This window comes from Trichomonas vaginalis, chromosome VI (genome assembly GCF_026262505.1).
Source record: "Trichomonas vaginalis G3 chromosome VI, whole genome shotgun sequence".
Classification (NCBI taxonomy): domain Eukaryota; phylum Parabasalia; order Trichomonadida; family Trichomonadidae; genus Trichomonas; species Trichomonas vaginalis.
In genome coordinates, this window is record NC_067208.1 from 899,613 (window position 1) to 920,161 (window position 20,549).

At 31.8% G+C, this 20,549-nt stretch overlaps 6 protein-coding genes and 1 pseudogene across 7 annotated transcripts, besides 6 other annotated features; 1 reads left to right on the plus strand and 6 right to left on the minus strand.

Annotated features, from left to right (window-relative positions):
• Positions 1–363, minus strand: TVAGG3_0781580 (uncharacterized protein; the record flags this gene model as incomplete). The annotated part of the gene is made up of 1 exon (XM_001309085.1): positions 1–363. The coding sequence occupies one exon, from the start codon at positions 361–363 to the stop codon at positions 1–3; it is 363 nt and encodes a 120-aa protein (XP_001309086.1).
• Positions 1–2,484: part of a mobile genetic element that runs on past the window's edge.
• On the minus strand, positions 502–1,321 carry TVAGG3_0781590 (annotated as a pseudogene). The gene has a single exon. A coding segment is annotated over exon 1 (820 nt).
• Positions 2,485–2,971: 487 nt separating the features above from the next.
• Positions 2,972–3,009: a mobile genetic element.
• A 107-nt stretch (positions 3,010–3,116) lies between these two features.
• Positions 3,117–4,874: a mobile genetic element.
• Positions 4,875–5,094: 220 nt separating this feature from the next.
• TVAGG3_0781620 (SLEI family protein family) lies at positions 5,095–5,742 on the minus strand (the record flags this gene model as incomplete). The annotated part of the gene is made up of 1 exon (XM_001309086.1): positions 5,095–5,742. One exon carries the CDS (start codon positions 5,740–5,742, stop codon positions 5,095–5,097), a length of 648 nt encoding a protein of 215 aa, XP_001309087.1.
• An 825-nt stretch (positions 5,743–6,567) lies between these two features.
• Positions 6,568–7,506: a mobile genetic element.
• A 26-nt stretch (positions 7,507–7,532) lies between these two features.
• Positions 7,533–7,619: a mobile genetic element.
• Positions 7,620–9,526: 1,907 nt separating this feature from the next.
• On the minus strand, positions 9,527–10,843 carry TVAGG3_0781650 (guanylate cyclase protein; the record flags this gene model as incomplete). The annotated part of the gene is made up of 1 exon (XM_001309087.1): positions 9,621–10,592. One exon carries the CDS (start codon positions 10,590–10,592, stop codon positions 9,621–9,623), a length of 972 nt encoding a protein of 323 aa, XP_001309088.1.
• A 2,089-nt stretch (positions 10,844–12,932) lies between these two features.
• Positions 12,933–13,319: a mobile genetic element.
• A 305-nt stretch (positions 13,320–13,624) lies between these two features.
• On the minus strand, positions 13,625–15,389 carry TVAGG3_0781670 (uncharacterized protein; the record flags this gene model as incomplete). The annotated part of the gene is made up of 1 exon (XM_001309088.2): positions 14,902–15,330. The coding sequence occupies one exon, from the start codon at positions 15,328–15,330 to the stop codon at positions 14,902–14,904; it is 429 nt and encodes a 142-aa protein (XP_001309089.1).
• A 1,139-nt stretch (positions 15,390–16,528) lies between these two features.
• Positions 16,529–17,431, plus strand: TVAGG3_0781680 (BAR/IMD domain-like family; the record flags this gene model as incomplete). The annotated part of the gene is made up of 1 exon (XM_001309089.1): positions 16,576–17,277. One exon carries the CDS (start codon positions 16,576–16,578, stop codon positions 17,275–17,277), a length of 702 nt encoding a protein of 233 aa, XP_001309090.1.
• Positions 17,432–17,468: 37 nt separating this feature from the next.
• On the minus strand, positions 17,469–19,968 carry TVAGG3_0781690 (serine-type endopeptidase protein; the record flags this gene model as incomplete). The annotated part of the gene is made up of 1 exon (XM_001309090.2): positions 17,522–19,957. One exon carries the CDS (start codon positions 19,955–19,957, stop codon positions 17,522–17,524), a length of 2,436 nt encoding a protein of 811 aa, XP_001309091.1.
• Positions 19,969–20,549: the final 581 nt, after the last annotated feature.

Sequence of the window (20,549 nt, forward strand, 5' to 3'; positions counted from 1 at the left end):
CTAATGTCCGCCTAGTCTCTTACGTTTCCTGTTGAGTTCCATAGCATTCTTTAACTGGAGCTCATACATTCTGTTTCTCCTCTGGTAGAAAACATATTCTGGGTCAACTCCTGTGTTCGCGTCATCTGCATAGAGTTGTTTATATCCCACTTCGGGGTTTGTATAAAACTCTTTCCATCTCATATTTGCATACCATGGTGGTAAGCCTAACGCAGCGTCATTTGACATGGCAGTTTGCATTTGTACATCTGTTGGCACTTGACCATAGTTTGCCATTGCAGTTTGTATTCTAACTTCATTTGGAATATTCTCTGGGTTTGGTTGTCCAGGTTGCTGTGCATTTGCTAAGTTCTGTGCGTCCATTTAATATTAGATAAAAATATCTCTTACGAGTACATATACTGAACATTTGCAGCATTGGTTCATCTTCATATTCTCTGTACTTTTCTGCCACGTCAAATAAATAAATGACACAATGGAAAAAACCTAAAACAAGTAGTCCTATTTCAAACCACATTTACTTACTAGTAAAATTTCTTTGTTATGACACTTTCTCCAGTTTATAGGACCTCTCTCATATTCTATCTTATCGTATCTAAACTCATAGTCATGTATGTCCTCTAACCATCTCATGACACTTTCCAAACCACTTTTATCGGATGTAAAGTAAAAGCATGGATGGTTATGTAAAACGTCTAAAGTTTCTAAAGAGTCTCTCAAAGTCCAGTCTACTTGGTATTGAAAATCCCATGTGTTATAGAACGGCGGGTCTACTATAAAGAAAACATTTTCCTTGTCTTTATATTTTTCATACAACTCTGTCCAATGACATCTCACAAACTCTATACCCTCAATATATTTTTCTATGTCCTCTTTGAAAACATTTGTATAGTTAAGATATAAAACTTTTGACATAAGTGTTTCAATGTCATGAACTCTTATAGCACCACTATATAATAGTCTAGCAGATATACTATCCCAGTCTATATATCTCTGCTTTTTTCAAAACCTCTCTGACAGTATTTTTCTTATCTAATGGTATACGTTCCATCTTACCTATAGGTATCTTTTCTTTCAACTCACTCAATATTTTGTTTGTGTCTGGTATATGTTTGAGACGGTTCATATAGTTGTCGAAGTCATTGCATATAATCTTTGAGTCAGGAAATATTGTATGGCACAAATGAGATATATAGAAACTTCCACCGAACAAGTCTACAAATGTTAGACCATTCGGTAGTTTCTTAAGTTCTCTCAATAGAATATCTTTACATCTACTCTTATTTCCAAAGAAGGGTAACGGTGGTTTTGTAAAATTCATTTATATATAATAATAAAAATGTTTTTCCCTGAAAAGTGACAGATGTTTTGTTGTGACTTCTTCGTAAAGACTTTGTTGAGATTTCTTCATAAATGTTTTGTCAAGACTTCTTCATCGTAATGAGCGTAAATGACCCAAAAATATATTTTATGTTAGAATGTTAGATCTAACATGTTTTCTAACATGTTTTCTAACATGGTCTAAAACATACAAAACTCATGAAATTTCATACGGAATTCAATAAAAATAATGTTTATGTTAGAATGTTAGATCTAACATGTTTTCTAACATGTTTTCTAACCTCATGAATTTTCATGAACTTTCTTGACAAAGTCTTTACGATGAAGAACTTTACAAAGTCTCAACAAAACATTGACAAGAAAGTTCATGAGAAAGTCTTGACAAAACATTTACGATGAAGAAGTCTTGACAAAACATTTACGATGAAATCATGAGTTTTCAACGATGTTAGAAAACATGTTAGAAAACATGTTAGATCTAACATTCTAACATAAAATATATTTTTGTCTGATTTTACGATGAAGAAGTCTTGACAAAACATTTACGATGAAGAAGTCTTGACAAAACATTTACGATGAAATCATGAGTTTTCAACGATGTTAGAAAACATGTTAGAAAACATGTTAGATCTAACATTCTAACATAAAATATATTTTTGTCTGATTTTACGATGAAGAAGTCTTGACAAAACATTTACGAAGAAGTCTTGACAAAGTCTTTACGATGAAATCATGAGTTTTCAACGATGTTAGAAAACATGTTAGAAAACATGTTAGATCTAACATTCTAACATAAAATATATTTTTGTCTGATTTTACGATGAAGAAGTCTTGACAAAACATTTACGAAGAAGTCTTGACAAAGTCTTTACGATGAAATCATGAGTTTTCAACGATGTTAGAAAACATGTTAGAAAACATGTTAGATCTAACATTCTAACATAAAATATATTTTTGTCTGATTTTACGATGAAGAAGTCTTGACAAAACATTTACGATGAAGAAGTCTTGACAAAACATTTACGAAGAAGTCTTGACAAAACATTTACGAAGAAGTCTTGACAAAACATCCTCAGGGCTAGAAGGCACGAAGTGCCTGGGAGCCCCACTACCTTTTTTTTTTTTTTTTTTTTTTTTTTTTTTACTACCGTATATTATTTTTTAAGCTATCTTATTTTTTGAAATTTTATTTAAATCTTTGGTCGCAAGAAGAATTGCATGATAAATAAAAACATTTAATCAAAGTCAATTTTATTTTTCATATTCAAATGGACTGAGTGTTAACATTTAACATTTTTTGCTAATTGTCGTCAAAAATTAGGCGTAAAGCAAAAATTGATATTTCATATGGTTTTATGATAGATAAGCATTATATTCCCACTCATTATATTCGTAAATTTTGAGGTTTATCCTTCGCTTTTAAGATCATTGAATTTGATTTTTATATAAAATAGTTATATATTAGAAAATAATATGAGTTTATGTGATATTATTTTTCAGAAGATTTTGTGTTCTTCTTCAAAATTCTATTTTTTTATTAAAAAGAATCTTTACAAAATATACATTTACTTTAATGAATATTTAAAAACGTGCTCTATCAAAAGTTCCAAAAATTCAATATTTTAGCTTTTCTGAGGTGTCACTTTTGATGAATTTCTGTTTACAACAGAATCTTCGATTTAATTGATTTAGAATGGTTAAATCAAGCTAATCAACAAATTCAAAGCGGTATTAACGTCGAAACCGTTCTCCAAAATGTCCCTTTAACAGATGGAAGGTATACATTATGAATATATACCTCTTACCCTTCCATTCCCTCTCTGACAGCGGGAAACTTTGTCTGAATGTTAAACTATTCAGACAAAGTTTCCCGCTGTTTGCGAAGGAATTGTTGGCTATGATGTACTGATTCATGATCAGTACATCATAGCCAACAATTCCTTATACAAAGTTCAAAAACTTGGGTGCAATCAGAACTGATTGCACCCAAGTTTTTGAACTTTCTCGAGGGAATGAAAGGGTACGAGGTATACATTATGAATATATACCTCTTACCCTTCCATTCCTCTCTGACAGCGGGAAACTTTGTCTGAATGTTAAACTATTCAGACAAAGTTTCCCGCTGTTTGCGAAGGAATTGTTGGCTATGATGTACTGATTCATGATCAGTGCATCATAGCCAACAATTCCTTATACAAAGTTCAAAAACTTGGGTGCAATCAGTTCTGATTGCACCCAAGTTTTTGAACTTTCTCGAGGGAATGAAAGGGTAAGAGGTATACATTATGAATATATACCTCTTACCCTTCCATTCCCTCTCTGACAGCGGGAAACTTTGTCTGAATGTTAAACTATTCAGACAAAGTTTCCCGCTGTTTGCGAAGGAATTGTTGGCTATGATGTACTGATTCATGATCAGTGCATCATAGCCAACAATTCCTTATACAAAGTTCAAAAACTTGGGTGCAATCAGTTCTGATTGCACCCAAGTTTTTGAACTTTCTCGAGGGAATGAAAGGGTAAGAGGTATACATTATGAATATATACCTCTTACCCTTCCATTCCCTCTCTGACAGCGGGAAACTTTGTCTGAATGTTAAACTATTCAGACAAAGTTTCCCGCTGTTTGCGAAGGAATTGTTGGCTATGATGTACTGATTCATGATCAGTGCATCATAGCCAACAATTCCTTATACAAAGTTCAAAAACTTGGGTGCAATCAGTTCTGATTGCACCCAAGTTTTTGAACTTTCTCGAGGGAATGAAAGGGTAAGAGGTATACATTATGAATATATACCTCTTACCCTTCCATTCCCTCTCTGACAGCGGGAAACTTTGTCTGAATGTTAAACTATTCAGACAAAGTTTCCCGCTGTTTGCGAAGGAATTGTTGGCTATGATGTACTGATTCATGATCAGTGCATCATAGCCAACAATTCCTTATACAAAGTTCAAAAACTTGGGTGCAATCAGTTCTGATTGCACCCAAGTTTTTGAACTTTCTCGAGGGAATGAAAGGGTAAGAGGTATACATTATGAATATATACCTCTTACCCTTCCATTCCCTCTCTGACAGCGGGAAACTTTGTCTGAATGTTAAACTATTCAGACAAAGTTTCCCGCTGTTTGCGAAGGAATTGTTGGCTATGATGTACTGATTCATGATCAGTGCATCATAGCCAACAATTCCTTATACAAAGTTCAAAAACTTGGGTGCAATCAGTTCTGATTGCACCCAAGTTTTGAACTTTCTCGAGGGAATGAAAGGGTAAGAGGTATACATTATGAATATATACCTCTTACCCTTCCATTCCCTCTCTGACAGCGGGAAACTTTGTCTGAATGTTAAACTATTCAGACAAAGTTTCCCGCTGTTTGCGAAGGAATTGTTGGCTATGATGTACTGATTCATGATCAGTGCATCATAGCCAACAATTCCTTATACAAAGTTCAAAAACTTGGGTGCAATCAGTTCTGATTGCACCCAAGTTTTTGAACTTTCTCGAGGGAATGAAAGGTAAGAGATATCCATTTCCTTTCACCTTCGTTCTCAATAATTAACTTATAAATTTTTTAAAGCAAAAAAAGTCTGATTTTTTTTGACAAGTAAATATATAGGGAATTTATCCGACCAAATAAGTGTCACTTTTCGGTTCACCTCACTTTCCGTAACTCGTCTTACAACATGATCAAGAGAGGAAGTACTTTGAAGAAGAGAGGAATCACTTTGTTGAAGAGAGGAAGCACTTTGATTTAGAGAGGAAGCTGCATGATGAAGAGAGGAAGCACTTTGTTGAAGAGAGGAAGCTGCATGATGTAGAGAGGAAGCTGCATGATGAAGAGAGGAAGCACTTTGTTGAAGAGAGGAAGCATCTTGATGAAGAGAGGAAGCATCTTGATCAAGAGAGGAAGCTGCATGATGGAGTGAGGAAGCATCTTGATCAAGAGAGGAAGTACTTTGAAGAAGAGAGGAATCACTTTGTTGAAGAGAGGAAGCATCTTGATGAAGAGAGGAAGCATCTTGATGAAGAGAGGAAGCACCTTGATCAAGAGAGGAAGCATCTTGATCAAGAGAGGAAGCTGCATGATGAAGAGAGGAAGCACTTTGTTGAAGAGAGGAAGCATCTTGATGAAGAGAGGAAGCATCTTGATCAAGAGAGGAAGCTGCATGATGGAGTGAGGAAGCATCTTGATCAAGAGAGGAAGTACTTTGAAGAAGAGAGGAATCACTTTGTTGAAGAGAGGAAGCATCTTGATGAAGAGAAGAAGCATCTTGATCAAGAGAGGAAGTACTTTGAAGAAGAGAGGAATCACTTTGTTGAAGAGAGGAAGCATCTTGATGAAGAGAAGAAGCATCTTGATCAAGAGAGGAAGCACCTTGATGAAGAGAGGAAGCTGCATGATGGATGCATGATGGAGTGAGGAAGCATCTTGATGAAGAGAGGAAGCGTAAGAACCGATAACATTTACAAAATATTAAATTTATTTTGTAAATTTTCCAAAAGCCTTAGTACCAATATAATATAAATGCTCCAAAAATACCATCCCTCCTTCCAAAAGCGTAAGAACCGATAACATTTACAAAATATTAAATTTATTTTGTAAATTTTCCAAAAGCCTTAGTACCAATATAATATAAATGCACTAAAAACCCAACTGCCAATAGCATGTATTCAAAAAATGCAATTCAATACAAATTTGATTGCATTTTTTGAGATGGAAGTGTATCTGAATTCACAATTGTAATCCACGAATACACTTCCATCTCATTGATAAGAGGCTAATGTTTTTCTCATTAATAAGGCGCTGTTGGCCTCTATCCATAGCCGAAGTGATATTAACGTATGTTAACGTACAAAGTAAAAACATGCTTTTTCTTTTTAAAATCATTTAGTAATTAATAATATTTAGCACTCATAGTAAAAATGTTGCATGCTAAGTTCGGTCAAAATGTAAACCTCTCAATTTTATCGTCGGGGGAAGTAACTCAATTCCTTCAAAATTATTCTTTAAATATTGAATTTAAAGTTATTTAATTTGGATTATAAATAAATAGGCTAATACAATATTTAAAAATGAGAAAAAATAACTTTTCAAAGAACTTTTCATAATCTCAAAGAAAATTTTTTATTCAATAATTATATAAATTAATTAACATTCATAATGAAATTGGATTTTTTTTATAAAAAATTGGTCCTACTTAACTTTTTGAGAGAATTTGGCTTACTCGTAAACGAAAAAGGGGATTTGACGGAGTCAAATCCCCGCTCACAAAAAGTGGACTTTACATGTCAAATTTTATATGCATGTAATGTCCACTTTTATGAGTTTTAGGAAGGAATTGGAAGCCATGAGTTACTGACATTGCATCAGTATCTCATAGCCTCCAATTCCTTCAAAAAATGGGAGAAACTTTGTCCGAATAGTTTAACATTCGGACAAAGTTTCTCCCATTTTAAGAAGGAATTGGAGGGTAAGAGATATACCATATGAATGTATATCTCTTACCCTCCAATTCCTTCTAGAAAGTGTCCAAACTTTGGGTTAATTGCAAAGTATTAACCCAAAGTTTGGACACTTTCAAGTGGAGATGGAAGGCTTTGGGGTATATATTAATACAATATACCTCAAAGCCTTCCATCTCCACTACAAATGTGAGAAACTTTGTCCGAATAGTTTAACATTCGGACAAAGTTTCTCCCATCTTTCAATGTAATTGCTACCTGTGAGGTACTGACTTGAAGTCAGTGCTTCACAGGTAGCAATATCCAAAAATTTAAAAACATTTTATCAGTTCGTTAGAGAACTAGAGCCTCCTAGGTACTGAACCAGAATCAGTGCCTAGGGGACTCTAGTGATCTATATAAATCTGAGAAACTTTGAGGAAATTGTTCGACATTTCCTCAAAGTTTCTCAGCAATTTAGCGAGGAATGTTCGTTATCGTGTAGATATTTATAATATATACATGATAACAAACATTCCCCGCTAAAAGATGTAAAATCTTATAAGAAATAATTGCAAAAGAATAACAAATTGCAACAAATTTTATATGAAACTGAACCTTATGAGGTAGTGATTCAAGATCACCGCCTCATAAGATTCAGTTTCAATCTCAAGTATCTCAAAAGTAAGGCTCTATTTTTTGCCATGTAAAGTGTCACTTTTTGTCCAAATGATAAGTTATTCAGAGAAAGTTTCCCAGCTATCAAGAGGGAATTGTTCCTTATGAGGTATATATTCATACTGTATACCTCATAAGGAACAATTCCCTCCTTAAAACGAGAAAACTTGTTCGAAATTGTTTATCATTTCGAACAAGTTTTCTCGTTTTTAATAAGAAACTAAAGGCTATGAGGCACTGATTATATATTAGTGCCTCACAGCCTTTAGTTTCTAATAGATAGCTGGGAAACTTTCTCCAAATGATAAGTTATTCAGAGAAAGTTTCCCAGCTATCAAGAGGGAATTGTTCCTTATGAGGTATATAGTTATAATGTATACCTCATAAGGAACAATTCCCTCATTAAAATCGTAGATATTTTTTACTTATTACTCATGCTTTCAAAATCACAATCCTCTGAAAAGTTATTTTTTATGAAGAATTTAGAATTTTGATAAATACCTTTTTTCAATTTGATATAATACTTATATATTTTCAAAAAGACATTTTGAAAAGATATCTCAAAAGTTCTCTGAAAACCTATTTTTGATTAATTTTGAGAAATATCCGTATTAAATTAATCACTAAATTCATTCAACACTACTTTAATTTTTAAATTCAAAAAATTATATGTGCTTCTTAAAATGTCTCACAAAAATTTTATTATAAAATTATATACAATATTAAAAATCCCACAACATTTTTTACTTTACATAATCGTACTTCCTCGACGATTAATTTCCCCTCAATTCCTATCGTTGACCGAACTTAGCATGCAACAAAAACATTAAAATTTATAAGAATCGTTATGAAGAAAAATTGAGAACTTATGATTTTTATTTAAGAAAATGATTAAATAATATATAAATAACCATATAAACAACATTTTAGATTCCTCTGAAAAGGGTATCTCAAATTGGTCTATGACCAATTGAATGGTTCGCCGGTTATTCAAGGTACGGTATTTTCATAAAATGTCAAAATATTCCAAAAATTTAAAAGTTAAAAATAAGCATGTTATATCTCATGCTAGATTTTTGCATAAAATGTCAGAATATTCCAAAATTTTTTGAAAGTCGAAAAAAAGCTATCATTCTTTAAAATGTTAGTGGATGATGGCATTTTTAGATGAGTTAATAAAACTTTTTTATTTCCGCTCAGAATCAATCAGTTCATTTCGAAATTGCCAAACTACCTCGGGCAAAATAACGTTTTTTTTTATTTTATTTTATTTTATTTTATTTTATTTTATTTTATTTTATTTTATTTTATTTTATTTTATTTTATTTTATTTTATTTTATTTTATTTTATTTTATTTTATTTTTACGTTATTATCATTGTTTTAAATCATAGAATTTACCACAGAATTCTAATTTTTGTCATGACATGACCCTCAATTGCATTGTTTAAGATTCATGCCAGTTTTTTATGAAATTTGGTGCAGGTGCACCATTATCAATTTTGCGGGCATTAAAATTATGCTTCTGCTTAAGAGGAAACAATCTATAGCAATATGTTTCCAATTTTAATGTAAGTTATGATTATGTAAGAAAATTTGTCGGATTATCATTTTTGTCAGACGACAATGAAAATTTTTATTTTCGGGGTCATGCTAAAAAGATAAATTTATGAGATTGCATTGTAATGATACCTACTCGAATTGCAATGCATCTATTTGGAAATTTGGTGAAAATAAATTGAATAATTTGAGTTTATGATTTTGACTTCGAAATTCACAAAAAATGAAACAATTTGAAGTTAGAACTAGAATGATAACATGCATAAGAAGCTATTAAATAAAAATGTATATGTGTGGATTGCGCTTAAATTAATAGAAAGAGAGTTAAAGTTCAATAATTCAGATGCCAGTTGATGATAATGCCCATAAAATTTGTACTTTCGTTTGGAGAAAATTTGACTGATTGTCATGCAATACTGACTCGATTCATTGTTAATTGAACGAGATACCCAGAATTCAAGGAGTTAACATATTATTTATTATGACAAAAACATGGAAATATTTATTATATAGAAATAAAAAGAAAGAAATAATATACATAACAAATATAAATATAAAAAAATAAATTATAAAACAATAAAAATTAAAAATTAAAAATCTATATTTTGCCTGAGAACATGTTTATAGCAAATGATTCCGTGGCTAGTTCTTTGTTTGGATACCGAACAAAATATGTAGTGCGATTGCCTTTGCCTTTCAAATAAACTTCGCCTCGTTCTTCGATGATGAAATCCATGTCGCAAATAATCTCTTTAGTGTCTTGTGAGATCTGAACACGACCTGGAATGTCCGTGCTTTGAAGACGACTTGCGATGTTGATAGGATCACCAATGATGTCGAATGTTGGTTTGTCGGTACCTAAAACACCACCAATGAGAGGACCACCGGTGTTGATACCAATACGGACTTCTAATGATGACTCAGGTTTTGTGTTGATGTCATCCATGATTCGTTGAACATCTAAACAACATTTGACGGATTGAATAGCATGCATCTTATGGTCGTTGTTATCTGATGATTGGAATAAACCTGCGGCTGCCATGTAGACATCACCAATGAGTTTGATCTTTGTGATTTGATCATACTTAGAAACAATTTTGTCAAATGTTGAGAAAACTAAACTAAGATTACTCATGATTTCCCCTGGAGTAAGTGATGATGAATAAACTGAGAACTTGACAATGTCGATGAAGAAAATTGTAGCTTGAGGGATTGTGAATGAAATGTCTTTCTCACCTCGGTTTAAGCGAACAACAATGTCTTTTGGATGAATCTGGTAAAGAAGTTTTTCACTTCGTTGTTTCGCGTTTTCTGCAGCTGTTCGTTTCTTGATTTCTCCTGTTTCGTTTGTAAGAATAAAGACAATAGAATTAAGTTCATTGGAATTATCATTGTCTTTCATACCAATCATTGTAACCGAGAATGGAACGGATTTACCAAGATCATTGATCAACTCAATATGGTCTTGCCAAACTAATGAACCTTGACCTGATGTCATCAATTTAAGTTGGGACTTGATTTGTTTTTGATCATTGATACAAACAAAGTTTGTGATCTGTTGACCAAGCATTTGATCTGGTTTCAATCCTAAATTGTCCGTAACACTTGGATTAATGATCTTATTGCAGATGTATATCTTCGCTTACGATGTTTAATTGATTTTTTAATCGCAATTAGATTTAAATCATGTTTTAAATCTTTCGAGAATGTGCAAAGAGAATGATTATTATCTGGATATTTTGAACTTACTTTCTCTGTTATCTCGGCACCCAATTTATCAGAATTTGAACTGTCAATATAACACCCTTTAACTTGAATTGAATTAAATGCACTGAAATACCTATTTTTGATATCATTATTATAAAAACTACAATTAATAATATCGAGATAATAATAACTGAATATTAAAACCAAGAATTCATTTTTGATGAAATGACAAAAAAGAATTTGAAATTTAGGCATCTCAGATGATTCCGAATATGTTTCAGATAATTGCGAATGAAAAGCTCCATAATTTGATGTATTGTTTGAAAATGTTGAATGTGTTACATTTGAGTTAGAACTAGACTCAACTTTGTAGATACTATCTTGAGACATTTCTGAATTTGAAATATTGATTGATTTCATATTGATTTCTCCAAAGTGCAAATGAATATTGCCATTTCCTTTACAACTTGAAGTAATTGTTGAATCAATGAGATAGTTCTTAAATGGAGATTCATAATAAAATGAAATATAACAATAAGCGCCATCGTCGCCTGATTTTGAGCCAAAACTGCAGATTCGGTCTTGAACACAATCACCATAAGAAAAATATATGTATAAAGAGCCACCAGATTCCCTTATGTGTCCACATTTGTCAAATGAGCTTGTATCAATGAGGAATTTGATATCGTTCTCTGCTTGGTCTGTGATACGAATAGCACTAGTCTCATTAAGAAAAATAAAGTGACAAAGAGAAACATAATAGTTTTTAACTGGAACAGGAGTGAGAGTTTCGTTTTTATTTCTATATTGAGTGTATTCAACTGAAGGACTGAAGAAATCTTCCCACTCTTTGTGAAAAAATAAGGACGGGGCAATTAATATACTATCAAACATTTAAAAAAACAAGTAAAAAACGGCACAAACCCAAAATGGATTAAAAAACCGATAAAAAAATCCTCATAAAACAAATATTCTTCGAATTCTTTTCTTGTGAAAATTTTGATCTATGCTGTCTACTCGGTGAGTTTAACTTACCTAAAAAACTATGAAGTCATTCAATTTGGTTTTCAAAATATTCAGAGAGATTTTTATCGATTATTTTAATAATCGTATTTGATATCATCTACCAATAATTTTTCCAATGATCGATAAATTCAATTTTTCACAAAACATGATCGAATTAATATTTATTTATGCCATCATTGATATATCACTGTCAATATATGTTTGGAAACACTATCCATTGGATTTCATCAATTTGAAATTAAATCCCTTTGATTTTTTAAAATTATCAAATTATCTCAAACATTAGAAATCAATGAATTTTAATTTAGGAGCCAAATATTAGTTGCGGAGTTTTAATTGTAGTGTCTTACTCTCACTCTTTCTTCCTTCGATCAAAAATAAAATTTTCCGAATTGAATTCATCGTTGAAGTTAGAGAAGCAACATAAAATAGTCAATATGGCTGTAAGTCAGGTTGTAAATTCCCTACTAAATTCAAATTGAGCTTTGGTTATCACTAAATGATTCTGTGTATAATGGATGCTGCATTAACAATTAAATGACCTTATGTTGCATGCTAAGTAGTGTCAATGATAGAAATTGAGAGCCTATTAATCGTCGAGGAAGTACGATTATTTTTTGGGCGAAAAAGTATCTTAAAATATGATTATTAATATGTTTTTAAAATAAAAAATTTGAAAGTTAATTTGAGATTCTCATATAATTTTTTGAATGAAAAAAATAAATATAGTCTATATGAGTTTTTGAATAATCACACTTGAGATATATCTAAAAAATAATTAAAAATAGAGTTTGAGAAGACTTTTCAAGGTGTAATGAAAAGTGTGATATAGAAAATAATTATAGATATTTTTTTTATATATTGTGCTAAGCATTATATTAAATTTTTAGGAAAAACACTTTTCATAAGTATTCAATATTTGAAAATACGCTCCAAAAAAGAAAGATTCTTTTATATTCGCTTATATAAAAGGAGACTCTCTATCAGATGCGAATGCATGAATTCAGCACCTCCGATAGAGAGTTTCCTCTTATATAAGCGGATCTTTTTCATGAGTTATTGTTAATATAAAAACATAAAAAGCTACCAATATGAGAAATTAAACCCTGCGAGGTGCCAGTTCTAGAACTGGCACCTCGCAGGGTTGAATTTCTCTTGACAAAATACAATAATCAAATGCTCCAAAGTTTTCAAATTTTTATTAGGAATAGGAGCCTACAAAGCACTGATTATATATCAGTGCCTGGTAGGCTCCTATTCCTTCTCTAAATGGGAGAAACTTTGTTTGAATAAGATAACATGCGAACAAAGTTTCTCCCATTTAGAGTGGGATTTGGAGGGTGGGAGGTACATAGATAGACTATGTATCTCTCACCCTCCAATTCCCTCGGGAAAGTTCGAAAACTTTGGTGCAATCAGCAACGATTGCACCGAAGTTTTTGCGTTTAATTGAAGGAATTGCTCTTTATGATATATACAGTTACAATGCATATATCATAAGGAGCAATTCCTTCCAGATATCTGGCAAACTTGCTCGCAATGGTTCACAATTGCGAACAAGTTTTGTCATTTCTCATATTGGTAGCTTTTTATGTTTTTATATTAACAATAACTCATGAAAAAGATCCGCTTATATAAGAGGAAACTCTCTATCGGAGGTGCTGAATTCATGCATTCGCATCTGATAGAGAGTCTCCTTTTATATAAGCGAATATAAAAGAATCTATTCTTTTTTGGAGCGTATTTTCAAATATTGAATACTTATGAAAAGTGTTTTTTTCTAAAAATCTCAGAATATATTTACAATAGTAAAATAAATAAGATATTTAAATTTATTTTTAGTTAACTAAATTTTCCTTTTCTTGACGGCTTTGAAATTGAAACTGAATTTGTTTATGTATAATACAAGTCCACACCAAATATTGAAATAATAAGGATCAATTAAACAAAAAAAGATTCCTATGCATCATAATTCTGTACCAAATCTTTTCATGATTGATCTTCAAAGGAGAAATGATAGTTCTTGAAAACTTAGAAGTGTTTCTATAGTGCAGTAAAACACAGAAAATAAAGTTAATATTAATTTCAAAATAAAAATTTATTGAGACTTTCAAGATATAATTTAAATCTCATCAACTTAGTATGAGTTAGTTTCGACTAATAGCTTATTTGCAAGTATTAATTTTTCTAACTAAAATTTTTTCTGGTAATTGAAATATGCTGATAAGATAAAAGAACACTAAAAGGAAAAATCAATTTCTAATCCTACGGTAAATATGTAATAAAATAAAATTGTTTATTCAAGATAAACATGACTGGGAAGGGAGGGACATACATCATGTGTGAGTCAGTTTACTTGGACCTCATCATCCTCCTCTTCCTTTTCAGTCTCCGCATGCGCTTCTTAAGCCACTTGCCTCTCATTTAAATCAAACAAACTTTATCAAAAATTTGAATATATCTTATCGTTAACTTAAAATCTAATAAAATCTATTTACTTTGATTTGTAAAATTATAAACATTTTGTATTTGACAGTTTTGACAAGTAATTTTATATCTTTATGAAAATTTAATTTAAAAATGCAAATTTATGTTGACTGATGAATGTACTAATATATTTACGGGAAAAATTTTTCTACGAAATTTCACTCGAAAATAAAATAAAATTTTACAAAAAACATTTGGTTGAATAACGAATAGAAGTGAAAACGAAATTTCGGTTTATGATATGGCAAAAAAGAATTTTCAACCATTCAATGGTTTACAATTCAACTTTATTTTACTAATTTGTTTTTATCTTTGTTGAATGCAGCAATTTAAGAAAATCGACAAAAGCGAGTAAACGGAAGTGGGTGGACAATTCGATTGAAATTCTACGCAAGTAAATCGAAGAGAAATATGTTATTTGAGAATGTTATGTGTCATCAAAGCTAATCTTATAAGGTTGAGAATAATTTCGAAAAAAATCAAATGAATTTTAAAAGAATATCGAGCGCATTCAAATCTTGAACGCTAAGCTATTAGCAAATTAAACCCTTAAAGTATAATTTGTATGTATATAATTGATACAAAAACTGTAATGAAGATTTATTAAATATAGGAATCCTATTACTATTTGTTTTTGGTTCGCTATTAAATACTATCATTTATCTTCTTGGTAGAGGTGGTGGGGGAGGTGGTGGAGGTGGTGGAGGAGCTGCACCAGATTTCGATGGCGGTGGAGGAGCGCCTCCAGAACTAGATTGCGGCGGCGCTGCATCCTTAGAAATATTAGCTAATATGAAATCATGAAATTCTCTAGCTTTTGTAGTACCAAATGAAGATTTAGATGGATATTCGTGTTTTTCTTTTCTGAATGGTGGCGGCTTCAAATTATTTGTAGGGAAATCATATCTATATGTTGGTTCGGGTGGAGGCGGAGGCGATCTAATTGCATGCGCACTATGTCCTGTATGACTTACTGTTTCCTCAGCCGCTGTGTCTTCAGCTGATGGAGGCGGTGCTGGCTTCCTAATTCCTTGATTACCAAAGGTTGCCATAAGCAATCTCTGTCTATCTGCAAAGCTGGTAGCCATAACTTATATTAATCCTTTTTGATTTACAAATTTTTTCTCATAAAAAATTTCAAGTGAACTCATCACACTACGTTTGATTTTTTATATCATTTTTTTAAACGAATATAAGGGTAAACAATGAACTACATAAGTTTATAAGAAAAGGACATTTAGGAAATGCTTTTTTCGCCCTGAAATTTTTTTGTGGACAAATACCATGTGCTAAAAAAATCCTTTTAGAAATGTGTTCTATACACTACATACGATATTACAATTAATACCGATTCATCAAGGATTTTACAAAATTGAATAAATTAACTCTTCTGGTATCTGGTTGAATTATTCATTTCAACTATCTCTGATTTGGTATGGCATTAAAAGTTTGCTTTGATGTTTACATAATTCATTATTTGCCTCAAACTTATATTGAAATCTAACAAAAATATATGATAGTAATAGGTCGTATTCAAGAATTAGGTCATATTTCAGTAATACATTTTAGTGATTATGAAACTTTTATATCATAGAGAGAAATGGTCAAGAAATTTGAACGTTGATTTTATCTTGATGATATATATGCATGCATGCGTCTAAATGAATTTCTTGGTTGTAATTCATATAAATTCTGTATAGTCACTTTAAGGATATGCAGTAACGGATTCTGATTATTTATTTGCTTTTTCTTCTCTTTCGTTATATCATAATTTTTGATTCTCCTATGTGTGTTTGTTCTGATTTAGAGTAATTTAGAAGATAATTTAGATACCGGTCTAATAATGTTTCCGTTCGCTTTCAGAATTTACTACGAAAATATTGGGATATACGGAAAAATTAATATTTTAATAAAACTTGTTCCGATGAGGCCAGTATTCCTTATTTTTGTGGCCATACATTGCTTAAGAATATTAATCTTTCGTTTTAATTTGAATTAAACCTGAATAATGAATTTTTTTTTGATATGATTATCGAAATTATTGCATGTAAAGATGTATTTCATTTTTTATATAAAATAAAGGATAATACATGATTTATCATTTTTCAAAAATCTTTACAAAAACTTATTTTTGAGTTTGAATTCTTAATTTTGAATTTGATTTTTAACTTTTTGATATTTTTTTAAATTCTTGTGTTTTTAAAAATGCTTCTCCTTTCATTATAGAACGAATAAATCATAATAATCCAAATAAAACTTTCTTGACGATCAATTTATTTTTTATAATGCAATCTTTATATGATTTTTCGAGCAGGTCATGGAATTATTTGCTAATGCAAACACACCATGCAAAAGAGAAGGTAGGATGGGTTGATCAAAAGCTCGATCCGAAGGTTGAAGACGCAAAAATGAAATTAAAACAAATCGAATCTATAATGTATCGATATCAAAACAACATATTTAAAATCATAGAATCCATACCTAAACTAAATACCACATGCAGAGAATTTTCACGCTTTTTTGTGCAATGCGACATGAAATTTGGAGGAAAATCTAAAACGTTGACTAACACACTCGACTTATTTTTCGAATCTGCAGAAGAAATTTGTGATCAATCGTTAATTAAACATTACGATGAAAACTTAAAATCAACCTTTAAAGAAATACAAGAAACTATTGATAAACTTAAAGAAATTAAAGCTGAGAGACATAATATTAGACTACTTAAATGTGCATATGAATCAAGACTTGAATCTTTAACTCATAGTGGTGATCCTGAGTCTGTTGCTACCACCAGAATTGCTGTTGATGAAAAGACTATAGAGTTTAATCTGATATCAGAGAAATTCGTTCGATATGTTAATAATTTATGGAATATTCGAGTAGAATTAATAGAACGCCCAATGCAAGAACTTGTAGCTCTCGTATTTGAGATCATTAAAGGCATATATTTGCCAAGTAAGATACTTCAAACTCATGTTTCGAAAGAAGAATTGATGAAAGAATATTTACCAAGTGTTCAACAAAATAATTAGTATATATCGACTTATTATCTCACAAACTATCAATTTTACAGTCAATTTCTAACATATTTTAACCTTTTACAGAAAATTTTCAATTGAAATTTGAAAATTATGGAGATTGTTTTGATAAGTATGCTCACTGACTAATGAAGGCTGTTTTCTTTATGTGGATCCTTTTGTATTTTTAAATTTTTTAAATAAAATCATGTAATATTTTATGTTTATTTAACTTTCACATATATAAAAAAGGTCATATTTATAATGCAAGTTCTCCTTCATGGCTTTGATTTGTCTGTGACATTAATTCTTCAGTTCTGTCATCTTCTTCGAGATTTGCTCTACGGCGTCTTGCCTTTACGCAATCTATTACTTTGTAAACAGTGAATCCGATTACGCAAGCTACAACGGCTGCAATGAAAAGTCCGATATAACTCCACTTTCCAATCAGATTCTCAATGATATCCCTTGGCTTAAGGAGCTCAACTTCGCTGATAACTCCTGGTGGTGTTATACACTCAGCGGCCAAAGGAACATTGAATGCCTTTACACTTGTCACGTTTCTAGAAATGACGATAGGTTGAATGAGGGTTGAACAACCGTCACTGTTTTCTTTGAACTGAGGGGCCACGTAGAGGACAGCGTGTGGGATATCCTGGTCTAAAGTGAATTCTATGCTGTGGAAGTCCTTCAGAAGGATAGGTGTCGTATAAACATTAACTTTCTTATCAAGATCCCAAACACCAACAATAGCTGTCTGCCCATTAGGATCACTGGTCAAATGCTTAACATGCATCGTGAAATCTACTGGCATTTGAACCTCATTTAAGTCATTAATCAAAAATGGTTCGTAAGGAGTTGGTCTAACGATGTAAGAGTCAGCTTTTCGCTCGTACTGTTCATTAATCGTGATGTCTGATGTACCTTGGACCTTGTCAAACTTGGATTCAACCTTCATCGTGGCTTTATTGAGTCCAATGTAGCAAGGAATCTCGATCTTGCTCTGCTGAGGGTAGTTGTATACGTCATTTGCAATTTGGAACATTCTGTTGTTCAAATCTTGAAGATATACGTTAAATGAAGTGTTCTTTTCTGAGGAAATGCTGAATTCGTATTGAACACCGCATGACAAACTCTTGTCTAAGTTGATTTGAGCCTTATTTTCGTATTTTGTGTCAAATGGATCCGATAAAATCTTTTGATTTTCAACTTTTTGTGACTTTTCGTGGCCGTAGATTGTCAGAGAGATGCCAGTAACTGTTGACTGGTTACCATATGCATCACGGCTAACGATAATTGTCCATTTGTCATCTTTTGCAGTTTTTTCACCGAAAAAGTTACGAATTACATATGTATTTGTGCCCTGCGAGTTCTCAGAGTTCGAAGGCAATACTACATGTGCTGTTGTATTCGATGGAGAAACGACATCGAGTCTGAGATTTCCAATATTCGGGTAATCGAACTGCAAAACAGCGTATTCGATCGAATTAATCTCTTCACCAGTATACTTCGATTCAGATGACCTATAGCCACCTCTTGTTGTATAAAGTCCAAAATCAGAAAATGTCACTTTTCCGGATTTTTGAATTGGTAAATTTTCGAAAGTTTTTGCCTTTTCTACAGCCTTTTCAGCGTTGATTCTTCCAAAGCCGAAAACATCTGAGTAGTAGATACCAGCGCCGTTCTTTGTCCATGATTCATGGTTAGGATCGTTGATATCTGAAGTTGTTGCCAAAATATTTTGAACTTCACGATAAGTAAGGGCCGGATTAGCTTGCTTCATCAATGTTACAACACCTGATACTACTGCCGCACCTACACCTACAGGAGATAAACCAGCTACAGACATTGGATCGGAATATTCTCCAGAAACAGAATCTGTCTTGATTGTTACTGGCTTAGGAAGGCTGTTGTTAATTCCTTGGGTGTAGAATTGGCCGCCCGCTGGTGCATTTACGACAATACAAGTTCCTCTGTTCGACCAATAGGATCTGGCGCCTTCTATTGTTGTATCTGCAACAGAGATGACATGTGGATCACGAACATCTGGGTAAAAGTTAGCGTCACCACCACTAATTGCATCATCACCTACCGGAGCAATAAATATTGTATTTTTACCTTCTTTTTCGAAAGCTTTTGTAAGATTTTCGTTGTTTGGTTTCGGTGAACACATTGAAAATTGTGTATCATGGAAATCTGAACAAGTATGAGGTACATAAATAAGAGATACAGCGCTATTATCAATGGCATATTCAATACCACGTGCTATACGATTGTAATCTTCTTGATATGTTTGCTTAACACAATAGAATTTTGCTTTTGGAGCAATTCCTGAAATTGCAACATCATTATGAGAAGCAATAGCAATAGCAAGATATCCGGAAGACAATTCCTTGTTTGGATCTTGATCGTATGCTTCAACATTAGTGTTATCTAAGTCAACATTGTAATTATATTGTTGTAAATTTCTTCCTTCGAACTCTTTATGTGCCAAATAGCATCCTTTACCAATTATACTGTATGTAACATTTTCACCAAATACGTTTTTATCCCAAACTTCGCGTATTTTGATTTGATCGTATCCTTTTGTAGCAAAAGAATAGTCATTATCTTGAATTATATACTGCTTATTGAATAGTGGATCTTGAGGAGTGTACTCATATCCACAAATTCGAGGAATTAAACAAAAAAGCATAACAATAAATCAAAAAAATTTGCAAAAAATTTTTGCATTCAATTTTAATTTAAAGGAATTTCGATTGTATTATAAGATTCTAATTTTTATGATAAGTTTTATTTTTGAAAAGTGACAATTCCTACCGATAGATTTAGGAGTATCGTTTTTCAACTATATCGCATATAACCATAGTGCACGAATGATCAACAATTGATGACATGCATCTAATTCTCTTCAATGACTCCAATTTTTGATTTTGATATTTCATATTATTTTTAAAACATTGAAATTTGAGTGTTCCAACGAGAATTTGAGTTATATGCATTCTGGACTTAAAGGTCTAGAGACAGAAAAGCGTAATTCTACACTAACGCATATTTCGAAGAATATTATATCGATTTTCGTCATCTAAGAACTCAAACTATTATATACTATGAGCATATGAAGCATATTTATGCATATAACATCAATATGGTCATTGATATATTTTTGACCTTCATAAACTAAAGATCTGATTAGTAATTGATATGTAATTAGCTATGTTTATAGTAGTTAAAAGAATATGTTAATATGATAAAGATTGAAATTTAGATATCAAAATATACATTTG